Source organism: Vigna umbellata, chromosome 2, assembly GCF_029865625.1.
Source record: "Vigna umbellata cultivar VRB3 chromosome 2, Vumbellata_1.0, whole genome shotgun sequence".
NCBI classification, from domain to species: Eukaryota; Viridiplantae; Streptophyta; class Magnoliopsida; order Fabales; family Fabaceae; genus Vigna; species Vigna umbellata.
The window spans coordinates 2,779,683-2,796,614 of NC_142166.1; the positions used below are offsets into that span (position 1 = coordinate 2,779,683).

At 32.8% G+C, this 16,932-nt stretch overlaps 4 protein-coding genes across 4 annotated transcripts; 3 read left to right on the top strand and 1 right to left on the bottom strand.

Annotated features, from left to right (window-relative positions):
• Window positions 1–1,801: 1,801 nt before the first annotated feature.
• On the bottom strand, window positions 1,802–3,258 carry LOC124843150 (large ribosomal subunit protein P1y-like). The gene is made up of 4 exons (XM_047319796.2): window positions 3,123–3,258; window positions 2,912–2,987; window positions 2,146–2,361; window positions 1,802–2,058 (listed from the first exon to the last, which is right to left on the bottom strand). Exons 2-4 carry the CDS (start codon window positions 2,978–2,980, stop codon window positions 2,005–2,007), a joined length of 339 nt encoding a protein of 112 aa, XP_047175752.1. The 5' UTR covers window positions 2,981–2,987; window positions 3,123–3,258; the 3' UTR covers window positions 1,802–2,004.
• Window positions 3,259–4,166: 908 nt separating this feature from the next.
• LOC124843142 (uncharacterized) lies at window positions 4,167–4,976 on the top strand. The gene has a single exon (XM_047319789.2). It carries the CDS (start codon window positions 4,219–4,221, stop codon window positions 4,780–4,782), a length of 564 nt encoding a protein of 187 aa, XP_047175745.1. The 5' UTR covers window positions 4,167–4,218; the 3' UTR covers window positions 4,783–4,976.
• Window positions 4,977–5,234: 258 nt separating this feature from the next.
• On the top strand, window positions 5,235–9,828 carry LOC124843112 (L-gulonolactone oxidase 2-like). The gene is made up of 4 exons (XM_047319749.2): window positions 5,235–6,828; window positions 8,018–8,273; window positions 8,557–8,658; window positions 8,756–9,828. The coding sequence occupies exons 1-4, from the start codon at window positions 6,079–6,081 to the stop codon at window positions 9,469–9,471; spliced, it is 1,824 nt and encodes a 607-aa protein (XP_047175705.2). The 5' UTR covers window positions 5,235–6,078; the 3' UTR covers window positions 9,472–9,828.
• Window positions 9,829–12,629: 2,801 nt separating this feature from the next.
• LOC124843114 (putative L-gulonolactone oxidase 6) lies at window positions 12,630–16,504 on the top strand. The gene is made up of 4 exons (XM_047319751.2): window positions 12,630–13,403; window positions 14,880–15,135; window positions 15,475–15,576; window positions 15,662–16,504. The coding sequence occupies exons 1-4, from the start codon at window positions 12,741–12,743 to the stop codon at window positions 16,405–16,407; spliced, it is 1,767 nt and encodes a 588-aa protein (XP_047175707.1). The 5' UTR covers window positions 12,630–12,740; the 3' UTR covers window positions 16,408–16,504.
• Window positions 16,505–16,932: the final 428 nt, after the last annotated feature.

The following is a 16,932-nucleotide window of genomic DNA, read 5'->3' on the forward strand; positions in this document are numbered from 1 at the left end:
AATCCCTCCAACGAATGATAAAAGGTCGGTTGTGTTAAACGTTATAACAAAGTAGTGATGGTGCTTGCTCGCGGTAAAGCTACTGGCTTGGATTGTTCAGTCCAATCCTCCTAAGGTTGCTTAGCTAATCTTAGAAGAGTTGTAATCAATGACACAAGATTGTTACCACCCTTATCTTGCTGAATGATGTCATTCTCATCTCTTAATACTCTTATTTCCTCTTCATATTTTCTTTGTCTCATTTATCTGCCTTTACATCCTCATCATGATCTCCATCGAGTATTTCCCTTGTGTTTGGTTGCTTGTCATAATTCTTGTGGTCATCATGTAAACTTAAATTTTTTCGCTCGATCCTACCATGAGTGCCAAAATGTTCCAAACATATAGGATCAACTGTTCACTTAAAGTGATCTTCACTTTGATACTTAAATTAATTTATATTCAATCAATCAAGTAATTAATATTAAAATAAATGTTGTAAAAACTTTAATAATCATATCTTTAATTTTTATTTATAGTTTGATATTTTTTTCCAATTCGAACCATAAATGTGAAGTAATTTATTCTCTAGTCAATATTAAAATATCTAACCATTTAAGTTATAAAAAGAATTGAGTGAAAACTATCTTGAACCTACGTCACCATTAAAACCAACAAACCTTGATGTTTTTTTTTACAGCAAGAAAACACTGCTATCGACTTCAAAATATTTTTCTTGCTTATAAAGTACTGAAAGTTATTTTGAATAAATATATATATTGTGATAATGACAAATATTAAAAAAAACTATATACAAATACTATCAAACATTGAGTCTAAAAAGTATTTCAACAAAAGATTTGTCTTAAAATAATCATTTTACGTTGAAAAAAACAACTCAAACCAAATAGATTTACTTGTGTCGCATGGTTTGAATTACATTTATTGTTTTCTTCACCGAAAAAGAACCAACATTATACATTTAATATACCTTAATTCTAGTAGGAGAGTGGTTTTAATATTCCTAATTATCGTAAACAGAAAATTACGTAATTATAATTATCAGAAGATTATAAATATAAACCAGTTTATTTAAATAAATAAATTACCAAAGAAAATACGTTTAGCGACATAAAAATATCTGCTTATATTAATAAAATACAAATTAACAACATGAAATTATTTTAATAAATCCATCAATTTCTTTAATATAAGCAGACATTTTTATATCACGAAACATATTTTCTTTGGTAATTTATTTATTTAAATAAACCGGTTTATATTTATAATCAATTTCTTTAATGTACTTCCATCTTAATTAATATTCCCAATAACTAATATAAGAGTGATAATCAGAAAAGAAAAAACAGCTACGAAAACTTCCTTAATTAAGGTAAACATGGGACTTATGAATTTCATTGTAGAATCAAGCATCTTACTTCCATCCTCATTTGATCATCCTTTAAAATTTGAAAGCTGTGAAAAAATTTTCATTTCCAATAAACCTAGACATTCTTGTTCGCTCCCGATTTTAGCGATTGTATCTTTCTAAACTTTGGTGCAAACATGAAAAACCAAAAAGCTGAATCTCACGCTAAAGCCTTTGTAACAGGCAATCAAGTAGTTTAATAAAAAAAAATTCTTCCGCAGATCTTCACTAAAACAGATCCAAGACAAAGATCGTTGGTTTAATATGGTGCTGTTTGGGAAATCAGAACTACATTTTAGTTCAACAAACTTGAACCAAAACAACTGCAAACAAATCCAATATGGAAAATATGGGGTCAGAGACAAAAACAAAGTGGGACAAGACAACAGTGGAGGCAGAAAAAAAAACGTCACGGTAAACATTTCTCCGATCAGAATTCTCAAATGAACATAAACCACCATTGCTTAGTTCGTAGTACTACAAAATCAAGTCGTATACATAAATAATTAGCACAAAAAAGAAAACCAAAAATATATGTAACATCAACTAACAGTTAAAGAACCACAAAAATTGACAAGATGATAGTGAAAAAGTCCCTAATCGAACAAGCCGAATCCCATATCATCGTCACTCTCTTCTTCAGGTTCTTCCTGTAAAAATGTAAATGATACAAATTAGACGATAAAAAAAAGGAGAACAAACAAAAATTGCGGCATGAACTGGTTCAAAAGAGTTACCTTCTTTTTCTCCTCAGCGGCAGGGGCGGCCGCAGCTGCACCTCCACCTGCGGCAGCAACTGGGGCAGCTGCAACAGCGGCTGGTGCCCCACCGCCTGCAGCATTTGCAATCAAATCGCCAAGATTTTTCTTCTCGGCAAGTTTAGCAAACAAGGTAGGCCAGTAAGATTCGACTTGAACCTTGGCAGTTTTCAACAAAGTGGTGATATTGTCGGCCTATTTATGATTTAAGGAACAACACAATTATATCCAAGCAAATTCATTTGCGATTAAACGAAAAAACCCACTATTTATCTCCAAACAAAAGTACGAAATAGATTAAACCCACTTATCCAAATAATCACCATTATTAAATTGAAACAAAATAACGTTAAGATGTTCCCCTTAACCCCTTTCCTCCTTCAAAAAACTTTTGTTCACGATTGCCCAAGAACTTAAATTGATTAGATATCCAAGCCAACAAGAGAGAAAAATTATGCTGCAACATAACATAATCCATCGCCACTTCCCTCCGTGTTTAAATTGTTTCTACACGAATTCCTACCTTAAAACACGGGTTAAATTAAACCCACATTACTCAACAAAAGTACGTTAACAGAATCATGATACGAACCCTAAACCTTCTTCCGAAAAATAACTTATGTTTTGTTTTAATCCCAATTACTCAATCCATCAATAAAAAAAAAGTGAAATAAGTAAAATAAATTGCTTCATACATTTACTAACAATTCATCAACGGTAAACCTATGAGAACATCAAAGGATACAGTGACAGCGATTCCTTCATCGTGAAGGATGAGAGATGCGTATGAACAAGCAGTTTCCCCGACAGACATTTTCACACTGCAACACAGACAATTGTACAAATAAAACAAATCAAAACAGCATAGTCACATATGACAAAGGCGAAACACTGAAACAAAATCGTCAAAAGCAAAACTGCAAAACCGCAAAACCGCAAAACCGCAAAACCTGTACCTTCAAAGATAAAAGATCAGGAACAAGAAGTTTGCTTCCCTGCTGCAGCCGCTAATGAAATACGATTGCAGATTCTAGGTTTAAAAGTTCATAAACCAGTTCATGGGCCTATTGATTTCTAGCCCATTTATTAACCATTGGCCCAATTTCATTTTCTTCGTTACGTTACTGTATCTTCGTTTTTTTATTCTTTTCTGTTTTGGCTCATTTTTTGGTGCAACCTATGATGTCTAATCTAAGGATTATAATTTGTGGTAGTCATATATACACCATCTCAAATTATAAATTTACATCTCACTATCATATGTTACATATTACTTTTGAATTAATAAACGTACATATAATTAATGAACTTTTGTCACAGTAGAGGGCTTCTTATCATTATTAATTTTACCTTACCTTATATAAAAAAAATCACTACTATATTGTAGTAAATAAAATAATATAAATAAGGTTATATTTTTTATCTACGCCTTATAAATTTATTTACATAATCTATATGTTTATTAATATTTTTGGAAAAGAATAACACGTCATCTAAATATACTATATATATAAAAATTAATGTAAGAAGCTTAATTTACAATCCTCAGTTCAGTGTGCATGTGTTCACCCAAAAAAAACAAAGATAAAACAGTGGGAGAGGCACTCTTTCCATGAAGCCATCATGGTGTCCATTGACGATCATCTGCTAAACCTGGACGCCATGCCTCTTATCCTCCTTCCTACCATTCTCCATCACAGTCTTCCACCTCCTTTTCAGACATTGTTCCCTCTTTAAACGCTTTCGTTTTCACTCATTCTTTACATTACTAATTATCAATTTTCTTTCCAAACATCACTGCTTAAATGCCTTTCTTCTTAATTTATATTCTTAATCTAGTGTTACTGTACTGATGATTAACGAAAATTACAATAATGATCCAATCTTGCTTTGCTAATGATACAAACTAAGTGGGTCCGGGCATGTTAGAAAGATACCCCGAAAGGTTCGGAAAGAAAGAAGAAAAGAATTAGATGCTTTATGTGTCGGGTAGTTAATAGTCATCTTCCCATAAAAACATAATCAAGAAAAACCTCGTCAGTTAATCCATCAATGGGGAACTGTGCGTTCAGAGGAATCACCAAAGCTGAAGGTGCTTGGGAAAAGGATAAGATGGTGAAGGTCATCACCCCAAACGGAGGCATCATGGAGCTCTACACCCCCATAACCGCCGACTGCATAACCAACGAGTTTTCCGGCCACGGAATATTCCAAAGCCGCCGCGAATTGTTCTCGGAGCCGCTCCACCGTGATGATGAGCTTCATGCCGGGGAGCTCTACTACCTTCTCCCTCTCGACCCTTCTTGCAGGTTGTCATCCACCAAGAACATCGCCAGACAACTTTCCAACAACGCCGCCGCCAGTGCGACCTTAACGCCGTACAGAATGTGTACCTATGATAACAACAGCAGTAGGATGTGGTCGGAAACCGGTGAAGTGTTTCCGAGGAAAGGAGTGTGGAAGGTGAAATTGGCAATAAGCCCGGAACAGCTAGCGGAGATATTGTCGCAGGAGTCACAGACGGAGGCGTTCGTGGAGAGCTTGAGGACCGTGGCAAAGTGCGGCAATGGGGTGCTGTCGGCGCCGAATTCTGATCACTCAACTGCCTGTGACTGAAAATCAAGGTTTAGAGATGCTTAAAAGTGTGCTCTTTTATTGTTTATTTGATTTTCACAATTCACAGGGTTAATCTTCAGTCTTTCACATGTTTCTTTTTTATTAAGATCGTGATTACACACTATTATTCAGATTACTGAGCATGTAATATAAAGTTTAAGTCTAATGCATATATAGAATAATTTTGAAGATCATGCTTTTTAGGATTCTAATGCATATATTAGAGGCATATCGATAGAAGGAAAATACTTGAAAGATAAAATTATATACCAATACATTGGTTTTAGGCTTATCAACAAAAGGATATTTATTATGTTTATACATGGAAAAATAATGAGAAAAAGTTAAATATAATGAGAAAAAGGATATTTCAAAGCGATCGATTTCGATGGGATTGTGAAACCTAAAGAAGAAAGGAGTTAGAGAGGGAGAAGAGAGTTTGAACTCGTATGTGGTTGCTTGTGTTAACCTTGATTTATATCACATTGTCTCTATTTAGATAAGATAGGAACTTAATTGAGTCCAAAAAGATAATATGTAGACTAAATTAATAACTAAACCTTCTATTATAATGGTCACTTTCACACGACATTAAAGTCAATTTAAGAGAATGGACCACATTTAATCAATTTAACATGTAAAAGAATTTGATTAAACATTTGTGATGGAACGTCTGAGCTGGAGATGGAGTTTTGTGATGGAAAGGCTAAGATGGAGTTGGATCCGTGGTGAAAAGATCGAGCTGGAGTTGGAAATCCATGGGGAAAGGGTCGAGCTAGAACTTGAGATTTGTGATGAAAAGGTCAAACTGGAATTGGAGATCTGTAGTCAAAAGGTTAAGCTGGAGCTGAAAATCCGTAATGAAAAAGTTGAACTAAAGCAACAAATTTGTGATGGAGCTGCAAATTCATGATAGAAAGATCGAACTAGAACTAGATATATGGTGGAAAGACCAAACTGAAGCTAAAGATCCATAATAGAAAGCCAGGCTGAAGTTGGAAATGTACAATGGAAGGACTTATAGTTGTGAAGTTGTGTTCGTGGAGTGGTGTTGATATAGTGGTAGATCATCTCTTCTCATGTTTTACTACAATCTCCTTTCTCAACATTTTCACCTTGTGATTGGGACCACACATGTCACGTAAAAATTAATCTAAAGCGACACGTAGCGAGTACGAACCCAGATGTTTGAACATGCATAGGTTCCTTCTCAGCTCATGATTATAAACGCATGTTACCCTCAAACGTCAACCTTCCTCTGCTCTGTACTCGACTTTATTTATAGCAACCACAAACATGAAGAGTTCTGAAAAACATAACAAAAACTCGCTCTCACAAAAGCAACTCTGCTGCATGATGTGCTTGAAGAGGATGTCGCAGTTATCCTTCAAACCAACTGCTTTTCTTCTGTTCTTCCTAGGTTTCTACGTCGCATTCTCTACTCCGGAGGATCCCATCAACTGCTCCTCACACAACACAAACTGCACCATCACTAACTCCTATGGTACATTCCCTGATCGAAGCATCTGTGAAGCACAAAAGGTGTTTTACCCCACACAGGAAGAAGATCTTCTCAGAGTGGTTGCATCAGCCTCTCGAAACGGAAAGAAGATGAAAGTTGCGACCCGTTTCTCCCACAGCATCCCCAAGTGGGTGTGCCCTGAAGGTCAGAATGGGTGGCTAATAAGCACCAAATATCTGAACCGGGTAATGGAAATTGACGCCGAGAAAAGGACGGCGAGGGTGCAGAGTGGCGTGACGTTGAAGCAGCTGGTGGAGGAGGCAGCCAAGGCGGGCTTGGCCCTGCCATACACGCCGTACTGGTGGGGTTTGACGATGGGGGGCATTTTGGGGACAGGAGCTCATGGAAGCAGTTTGTGGGGGAAAGGAAGTGCGGTTCATGAACAGGTGATGGAGATTAGAATTGTTACGCCTGCACCTCCTGAACATGGATATGCCAAGCTTCATATTCTTACAGAAGAAGATCATGATCAGCATCTCAATGCAGCAAAAGTCTCACTCGGCTTGCTTGGGGTCATTTCACAGGTACGTATGTTACCATGCATGCACCATTTCCTCCTTCAACTTCCTTTTCCTCTTTATCTTTTTGTTTCTTTTAATCTAATCAACTTTTACTTTCAAGTTTTGAACCTTCTGATCATCACATTCTTTTTACTCAATCACTTTTTAATGTGTGTTTCTCACGGTGATGTGATTCATATAATGTTTTATTTTTAATTTAATATACAATACGAAGAACATACTATCTTTTTATTACGGATTATCTATCACTGTGTAGCACCTTCCTAGAATACAGCCAAAACATGTGAACAAGAAATTGGTACGTTAACGTGTGAGAAAAACTAATGAATTTACACAAAAATTAAAAGAAAATAGTAAAAATTTGTTCTACTGTGAAAAAGATTCGTACAAGGCATACACGAGACTAATTAGTCTAACAACAAACAAAGTATAGGTAATCAAGTCATTATGAGTTTACGTGATAATTGTATGGATCCAAGCCTTGTAACGAAACAGAGTTTGTTCAAATGAGAAATAATGAATTAACTTCTTTGAAGCCATCGATTATGATGATATCATCAACAATGATAAATATCATAAAAAGAGACTTATCACTTTTGTGAATATATTTGCGATATTATGTTGGACAAATGCAGCATTACAATCTGTAATCTGTAATAATATACAAAGGAGAAGAAGCATTACTATTATTAGAAAAATAAATGAGTACCATACAAAGGAGAAATAGAAGCATTACTTTAATTAAGATTTTTTTTTTGTTTGACAATATTAAATATTGTCTGTTTAATTTAATTTATCCTCCTGTCTATTCAATAAACTTTTTATTTTATTTATTAACTTTTAATTGAATAAATTATACTTCTATCTTTGTGTAAAATTCTGCTGTTTTAATTCCTCAAAAAAATATTCTATCCTCGCAAACCGTCTTCTTTATAAGTTGCTATTTAAATGATTTGGAGAACCAAAAGTAATACATTTTAAAATTAAGGAAACTAAAAATAGATTTTTTTTGTGTGGAGAATTTAAAATTGAACTTTACATATTTTAAAAAACAATTTTATCTATAATTAAATGGTGTAATTTTGGATGTACACGGAAATTTCTTTTCAACGTACGTCTTAACTGTGACACTACATTTTTGTTGGGAAAATGATTATGATACAAAATGCTGATTTGTATATGAACTTTGCAGATTACTTTCAAACTTGAACCTCTGTTCAAGCGATCCATTACATATGTTACAGAAAACGATTCAAATTTGGAGAATCAAGTCATAACATTTGGACAAGAACATGAGTTTGCAGATATAATTTGGTACCCAAATCAACACAAGGCTGTATACCGTGTTGATGATCGTGTTCCAATTCATACATCAGGCAATGCTGTTTACGATTTCATCCCTTTCCGTTCCACTCCTGCAACTCAATTACAACTCCTCAGAACCACAGGCGAGTTTTTCTTAATTCACTACACAATGCATGTAAACTACTACTCAGCGTTACATACTAACATCGTGCTTGATTCAGTATTTGGAAAGTATAAACGTGAAAACTTTAAGAGTTGATAGATATTGATTTTGGATTTTCACCCAAAAGCGATGAATCTCCTTTTTAGGTTGATATGATTAACTCATTGATTGCTTTTGTTAGTCCATGCAATAGTTTTATACTAACATCTCTTAAAATTTTCTGATGAAAATAATAGTTTCCCTTTTATGTTTTTTGACTACAGAGGAAGCTGTGGAGTTTACTGGTGATGCAGAGGGGAAATGCTTAGTTGCAAAGACTGCAACCAATGCCCTTATAGCCACTGCTTATGGACTAACTAACAATGGTGCTGAATTCATCTAATCTATTTCATTCAAATGAGCACTAAGAATTGTCTGTATAATATGAATAAAATCACGTAACTCTACAATTGGAAGTTGCAGGTTTAGTCTTCTCCGGATTCCCTGCAGTTGGATTTCATAACCAGATTCAGGCTTCTGGGTCATGCCTGGGCAGTGATAGGAATACAAAGACAGCAACATTATGTCCCTGGGACTCTAGAATCAAAGGAGAGTTCTTTCACCAAACAGCATTTAGCATTGGGTTGTCTGTGGTAAATAACTTTATTGAAGATTTGAAAAAGCTGGTTGAATTGGAACCAAAGGCATTTTGTGGCATAGAGATGTACAACGGGATTCTGATGCGTTATGTGAAGGGTTCAAGTGCATACCTAGGGAAACAGGAAGATGGCGTAGACTTTGATATCACATACTACCGTAGCAAAGACCCAATGGCTCCTAGGCTGTACGAAGACATTATTGAAGAGGTTGAGCAGATAGGGATTTTCAAATATGGAGGTTTACCCCATTGGGGTAAGAACAGGAATGTGGCATTTGAAGGAGTGATGAACAAGTACAAAAATGCAGACAAGTTTCTGAAGGTGAAAGATGAGTATGATCCAGAAAGGCTATTCTCCAGCGAGTGGACAGACCAAGTTCTTGGTCTGAAAGAAGGGTTGATGGTATCAAAGGATGGGTGTGCATTAGAAGGTCTGTGCATATGCTCCAATCACAATCATTGTGCACCAACCAAAGGCTACTTTTGCAGACCAGGCAAAGTCTACAAAGAAGCAAAGGTTTGTGCTGGTTCAGGCTCTTAAGATGCAACAATTTTCAAATGACTTTCAACAAACAACTTATCTGCATAATTGAACAGAAATAAATAAAAAAGATATAAAAGAATAAACGTGGAGTGGCTAATCTCTCAGCACACCACATTACGCATAGAAACTTTATATATTGGTCATCAACCTTGAACAGTTCAAAACACATCATTTGCTTACTTGTCACTATGACATGTTGTTATATATTATATATGGGGAATTAAAGAAGAGCAAGTAGATTAATATTTAAGCTACATTAAGATAAATAATCAGAAATTTTGAGGGATGAAAACATTAAGAAGTGTACCACTTTGAGTTCTCTTCTAATTTCATATATGAATGCCGATAACTATACACAGCAGAAATATTGAAGTCTTATTAATGACTTACTATAGTAGATATTTGTAGAACTGACATTAATCAAACTCAGTACAAGTCTATAAATATTATAGTAAGTCTCATGTACTCCTAAATCTAACATATGGTAAGTGAGTATTTTTTTTTTCAGTTTTTCTCAACTTATAATATATAATATTACATGCACATAACAACTTACCATTTTCAAACAAAATAATTTCATTAACTTTATCTCACAAACATTATCCAAAAAAATCCTTCTGTATCATATTATATATAAACAAAAAAATTCTATCATTTAAGGATTTCTACATACCCTATAAAAAAAATTCTACAACTTGATTTCTACATACAAATTAATTTTGCTTTTTAATTTTTATCATATAAGCAATAAATCATAACTTTTTTAATTAGTATAAATTTCACTATATAACATAAAGTACTAAACCATAATTTTTTTTAATTAGTATTATTAACAAAATTCACCATATCAGCCTTTAAAAAAACACTAAACCTTTAAATGGCATAGTAGCAATTCTCTTCATTTTTTTTCATTGAAACGGAATTTATAGTATATTTTAATTCAAATTTCTATTTACCAACTTTAATATAAGAATGTAGTATTTCTTGTAGAAATATATATCATCATTTATATTCATCTCCTAAATGCAAGTGTGTGATTTCCATTAAAATACAGTCGAACTTGCGTTGGAGATAACACCAAAAGAGTCCTTAGATTATGCAATATTAAAGGATATAATTATTTTTGTTGAACCTACGAAATTGTCAACAATGACAGCAATTCAATTAATAAACAATTGCTAAATGCACTATTGAATTCCACGATATCTAATCTATTAAGTCATGGGACTTCTAATAATTAAATATTATACATGTTCACAACTATCTCGTGTGATTTACGAAAATAACTCTTACTTGTAGACTAAATGAACTTTGTCTTCCGTATAAAAACTTCATTTCATTTAAGCATGGTTAGCTCTAATAAAAGATGGAGTGATGAATGAAAAAAAAATGCACATAGTATTGTATATTTATTTTTTATATAGACATTAAATATTTGAAATCATTAAGTAACAATAGAAGAAAGATAATATTAAATTTTTTAAATCTGTTAGGAGAATGAAGATAAACATGTACATATATACCTTTTATTTCTTCATAATTATTTTTATTTTTAATTGTTAAAGACATATCAATTTATTTGGAATTTTATTTTGGAATTTGTATAATTTTAATTACTTATTTTGATAAAATAATGTGTTTTGATATTAAACTTTTTACAATATTATCTTTACTTTTTATTTTTATTATTATAAAAAATGGTTAATTAATAAATATTAGGATTGACACAAGTACAAAAAAGGGCATACATGAAACACACAAATTTTATATAATTTTATATTCATTAGATATGAAAATGTGTTTTTAAATTATACGTAAATATATTTAAAAAATATATGAAAATATATATGGTTGAGAAGTATATTGTTACAAAAGTAATTGAATTGAATATAAATATATTATAAGTGTACAATAAACATCGACCAATCTATTCTTAAGGTTTGGTCAACCTTACAAAAAATTAATTCTCATAAAAACTACAACTTGTTATCGAATGGTGAAGCTCCAACGCTGCAACCGTTTGGTACGGCGGTCTTATTTTCTGATTAGCAAAAGAAAACCACGTTTAAAAGGCATCGGGTGACAATTGGTTCAGTCCTAATTAAATATTCATTGAAATCTATAAATACAAAAATAAGATAAAGAGGTAGAAAGTGGTATTTATTTAATATTTAAGACTTGATTGTTATAATCGATTGATAGCATGAATTCACCACTCAAATCTAGACTGGGAGAGAGGGAGACGATAAACTCAAAAGAGAGTAAAATGACTTAGTAAAAATTACATGAAACACACAAATTTTATATCCATTAAATATGAAAATATGAAAATGTATATCTCGATCCTATGTTCTGAAACAAGAAGTATAAGTTTTAGATGTTTCAAAGTCTCAACATGAAACAAGATAATTTATAAGAAATGTTTGAATGATTTCAAATGATTGAGAGCAATTCCTTTAAACAGATTTGTATATATATTTGTACATATTGAATAACATTGATAAAGATTTTTCTTATGTAACTAATCAAAAGACAATAAATTTGTAAATGAAAAATGGTTATTGAATAAGTATAATAAAACTTTTTCCAAGTGATTTAAAGAAAAATTTGTTATATGTGGTGCCAAGAAATTAAAATAATTAGCACGGGAACCTCATAATTTGATGATACACTTGAGGAGGAGTCCAAACATTTTACTAGTTCCATAGATAACAATTTTTTATGTCAATTTTTTTATATAACCAACATTAAAAAATTATTCATAAAAATGCCAATTAAACGTAGATGGTACCATATAAATGGAATTTCATGGTTAATTTGGAATCATTAAAATATCTTTAGAAGTTGATTACCTCCAAATTAAAATACTTACTCCAAATCTGAAATAAAGTTTGCAACAACACTATAGTGCGTATTATTATGAGGGGAAATTTACATTGTTTGATCTAACAAGAAATGTGGTATATAAAGATAATAATTTTATCTCGACTTTTATCAAACAAAACAATTAATTACTTAAAAAGATTTTTTAATTATGACGTAAACTAATCACACTAAACCTATAAACCTGAATTTAAATTACAAGTAGACTGAGTTTACTTGTATTACTCAATATGGGATGCAGACTGAGATAACGTGCGGTACATTGAAATTTGAAAAACAGTATCAAATTGTAAAGTGGTAGGTAATAGTCAAGCATTGACCTTAGCAAATGGTTGTATAAATAGTCAGCACAAACAGGGTGAGTAGATGAAAACATTAAAAAGATGAAGGAACAAGTTTTAAGGTTTGTGTTCTTACTGATCTATGTGGGTGGAGTGATTGCAACTCCTCCAGAAGATCCGATCCGGTGTGCTTCAAAAAACACAAACTGCACCATCACCAACACCTATGGCATCTTCCCCGACCGGACCACTTGCCGCGCCGCCGAGGTTGTCTACCCCACCTCGGAGGAGGAGCTGGTATCCGCGGTGGCCTCAGCTTCCAAAAACAAAAGAAAAGTGAAAGCCGCAACGCGCTTTTCCCACAGCATAACCAAGCTGGCTTGTCCTGATGGCGAAAACGGGTTGCTGATAAGCACTAAGAATCTGAACAAGATACTGAACGTCGACCCGAAGGGAAGGACAATGACAGTGCAGAGTGGCGTGTCGTTGAGACAGATCATCACGGCGGCCGGAGAGAATGGTTTGGCCTTGCCTTATGCGCCGTACTGGTGGGGTTTAACCATTGGTGGAATGATGGGAACAGGTGCTCATGGAAGCACGTTGTGGGGCAAAGGAAGCGCCGTTCATGAGTATGTGGTAGAGTTGAGAATCGTTACTCCTGCTGGACAGGAAGATGGCTATGCTAAGGTTCGAACCCTCAACCAATCTCACCCTTCTCTCGATGCAGCCAGAGTTTCCCTCGGGGTTCTTGGAGTTCTTTCTCAGGTATACATATGTCAGTCTTTCATAAGGTTATAATACTAATCAAAATAATTCATTAATTTTATATATTTAAAGATAGAAGAATAATAATTATTCGAACACACCTAAATTTTTTACATTCATTTCATAATATCCTTACTTATTTTTTAATATTTTCTTTCTTAAAAAAATATAAAACTTTACACTTTTATGACCATTTTACTCTTGTATCATGTGTCAAATGAATGTAAAAGTGTGTTATGGTATCATTTCTCAATATCAAATAATTCATTTATCAAAAATATAAAAATAAAGTTAATTTAAAGTATATAAGTGGATACAAACATCGTCTATAAGCTGATTTTTGGGATTAAATTAGGCTTAAATTTTATTAAAACAGAAAAAAAAAAAACAACTAATTCTAGTCTTATTTGCTACGAGAGGAACTGATCTTCGATGAGTGATTTATAATGTCAAAAAATCTATTTTAATTTTATTTACTTTTTTTTATGGAAAACATCTCTTTCAATTTACACTGACTCGGGTTCTTGTCATTTTAAAATGGCAACAAGATTGATGTGTAATTTTAATTTGAATTAGTCAATAATTTTGGCAAAATTTCAAATCTTAAAAGATCCATTTTATGATCATTTTATCCTTGTATCATGTGTCAAATGAATGTAAAAGTGTGTTATGGTACCATTTTTCAATATCAAATAATTCATTTATCCAAAATATATATAAAAGTTGTTTTTGTGTTGAAAGTCTCACATTGATTAAAATAAAGTTAATTTAAAGTATATAACCGGATACATATTCTATAAGTTGATTTTGTGGGATTAAATTAGACTTAAATTTTACGAAAAAAAAAAATAATTCTTGTATTGAGAAATTGATCTTCTATGATTGATTTATAATGTCAAAAAATCTATTTTAATTTTATTTAATTTTTTTATGGAAAACATCTCTTTCAATTTACATTAACTGTGGTTCTTGTCATTTTAAAATGGCAACAAGATTGATGTGTAATTTTAATTTGAATTAGTCAATAATTTCGGCAAAATTTCAAATCTTAAAAGATCCAACTAGTATAATTTTTAATAACCAATTGTATGCCAAGTCAAATCTTTCTAATGAAATAAACCTCCAAATTATGCACCAATACTTTTTCACCTCTATAAATGTCATAAAGCCTTTCTTATCTTGAATCAATGCAGCTAAGATAAAACCAAGAATTTCACCCTCCTCCTTCAAAACATGATAATTACTTACATTTTACTGTATATTCTCTTTCATCTCAGTCTAATGTACAGATATTTTTCTTAATATATACCACTGAATACTTCGCTTAAGAACATCCTATTGAATTAAAAAAAATAACTTAAAAATCTAATGATTGAAAAATATAACTAAATCAAATTTTACTTTTTTCAAATATATATGAATGGTATAACTATGCTTCCACAATCACCAGTTTGATTTACAGTTTTATGTGTACAGGTTACCCTAAAATTGGAGCCTCTCTTCAAGCGATCCATTACATATATCACCAAAGATGATTCAGATTTAGGAGATGAACTGGTTACTTTTGGAAGAAAACATGAGTTTGGTGATGTAATATGGTACCCAAGTCAGAAAAAGGCTGTCTATAGAATTGATGACCGTGTATCTGTTAATGCATCTGGAAATGGCTTATACAATTTCTTTCCATTTCGTTCCACAGCCTCAGCAGCATTAGCTGTTGTCAGATCAACAGGTTCCAGATAGATATATCTGTTCATAATTTTTCTATTCTTCCATGATCTATATCAGTGCATGCATTTTATATTTCTTTCATCTGGAACGTACTTTTGGAAAGATCAATCCAAACACAGTTATATATTATTTAACTTCAAGTGTGTTCTTCTTTAATCAAGTGCATGCATGTTTGAATATGAGTGTACAAGAATAAAAAAATAAAGAAAAGGACAATCATTAATAGATATCGTTATTTAACTTCAATAGTCTTCTTCTTTAACAAATCCGATCACTTGTTTTTCGAGATTGGCAAATTTTCTGCTTATAATAGTTGTTTCTTCACATGTTCATTTAACAGAGGAATTTCAAGAAGCAACACGCGATGATAATGGGAAGTGTGTCGGTGCGAAGTTGATAACTGCACTACTGTCAGGCATTGCTTATGGGTTGACTAACAACGGTACTGATCTGAGTAAAATAAAAAAACTTTCAGATTGAAATAAAAGAATATAAATATATTTAAACATGTGATTATGATGATGCAGGCATCTTTCTTGGATATCCTGTCGTTGGATTTAGCAACAGGATGCAATCATCAGGAACATGTTTAGATAGTTTGAACGATGGATTGATTACGGCATGTCCATGGGATTCAAGAATAAAAGGGGAGTTCTTTCACCAAACTGCGTTTAGCATTTCCCTGTCTGTAGTAAAAAACTTCGTGGAAGATGTGCAAAAACTTGTTGAGTTGGAGCCAAAGTCACTGTGTGGGTTAGAAATAGCGAATGGAATCCTTATGCGCTATGTTACAGTTTCCAGCGCTTACCTTGGAAAATCAGAAGACGCTGTGGATTTTGACATCACCTACTATCGCAGTAAAGATCCATTGGCTCCTAGGCTTTTCCAAGATATACTTGAAGAAATAGAACAGATTGGATTGTTCAAATACGGAGGATTACCCCACTGGGGCAAAAATAGAAACTTAGCGTTTCTTGGAATAATCAAAAAGTATAATAATGCAGAGAAATTTTTGAAGGTTAAAGAAGAGTATGACCCAGATGGGATCTTCTCGAGCGAGTGGACAGATCAAATGCTTGGACTTAGAGAAGGAGTGACAGTATTTAAGGATGGGTGTGCAATGGAAGGGATGTGCATTTGCTCAGAAGATAGACACTGTGCACCAAAGAAGGATTACTTATGCAGACCAGGGAAAATTTATAAGGAAGCTAGGGTTTGCACTCGTGTTTCTAAGAAAACCAAAAAAGCTGAAGATTTTAAGGACGAGTTATAAAGCACTGTAGTTTTGCTTCAGCAGTTATCAGTTCCCATGAACAATCTTATTACTTCCTCCATCTCAATAAAACTCATGTCTGTCATTTAATTTGTTAGCAGTTATTGTTTATTCCGATTACACTATAATGTTATCACAGTCCGCAGATCAATGAATTGATGACTCAATCTACACAGGTTCTTTTATGCAAACTATACACATGTCTTTGTGTTTGATCTACCGTAAATGAAAGTATTTTCAACCAACCTTAATTTTGATTGTTTCAACCGAGTAAAATGGAGAAATTTGATAAACACTAGCACAAAAATACGTCAATAATTACGATGTTAAAAACAACTTTAGTTCATTTTAACATAAAAAAAAAAGTCCTTGTCAATATCGGCTAGAAAAATCATGCAATCTTTGATGAAAAGAAAATAATGTCAACCAAGATTATTTAAGTAGTTACAAAGTAAAAAAAATTAATTATTAAACATATTTAATATTAAAATAAATATTATATTTGATAGTAATTGAAATACTTCA

Excerpts from the sequence above, each read along its gene's own strand:
- LOC124843150 (XM_047319796.2), bottom strand. The coding sequence starts at position 2,980 with ATGTCTGTCGGGGAAACTGCTTGTTCATACGCATCTCTCATCCTTCAC. Across the intron at positions 2,362-2,911 it reads ATGAAGGAATCGCTGTCACT|GCCGACAATATCACCACTTT; the intron begins GTATCCTTTGAT and ends AATCATAAATAG. Across the intron at positions 2,059-2,145 it reads CCGCTGAGGAGAAAAAGAAG|GAAGAACCTGAAGAAGAGAG; the intron begins GTAACTCTTTTG and ends ACATTTTTACAG.
- LOC124843142 (XM_047319789.2), top strand. The coding sequence starts at position 4,219 with ATGGGGAACTGTGCGTTCAGAGGAATCACCAAAGCTGAAGGTGCTTGG.
- LOC124843112 (XM_047319749.2), top strand. The coding sequence starts at position 6,079 with ATGAAGAGTTCTGAAAAACATAACAAAAACTCGCTCTCACAAAAGCAA. Across the intron at positions 8,274-8,556 it reads ACAACTCCTCAGAACCACAG|AGGAAGCTGTGGAGTTTACT; the intron begins GCGAGTTTTTCT and ends TTTTGACTACAG. Across the intron at positions 8,659-8,755 it reads TTATGGACTAACTAACAATG|GTTTAGTCTTCTCCGGATTC; the intron begins GTGCTGAATTCA and ends TGGAAGTTGCAG.
- LOC124843114 (XM_047319751.2), top strand. The coding sequence starts at position 12,741 with ATGAAGGAACAAGTTTTAAGGTTTGTGTTCTTACTGATCTATGTGGGT. Across the intron at positions 15,136-15,474 it reads AGCTGTTGTCAGATCAACAG|AGGAATTTCAAGAAGCAACA; the intron begins GTTCCAGATAGA and ends TTCATTTAACAG. Across the intron at positions 15,577-15,661 it reads TTATGGGTTGACTAACAACG|GCATCTTTCTTGGATATCCT; the intron begins GTACTGATCTGA and ends ATGATGATGCAG.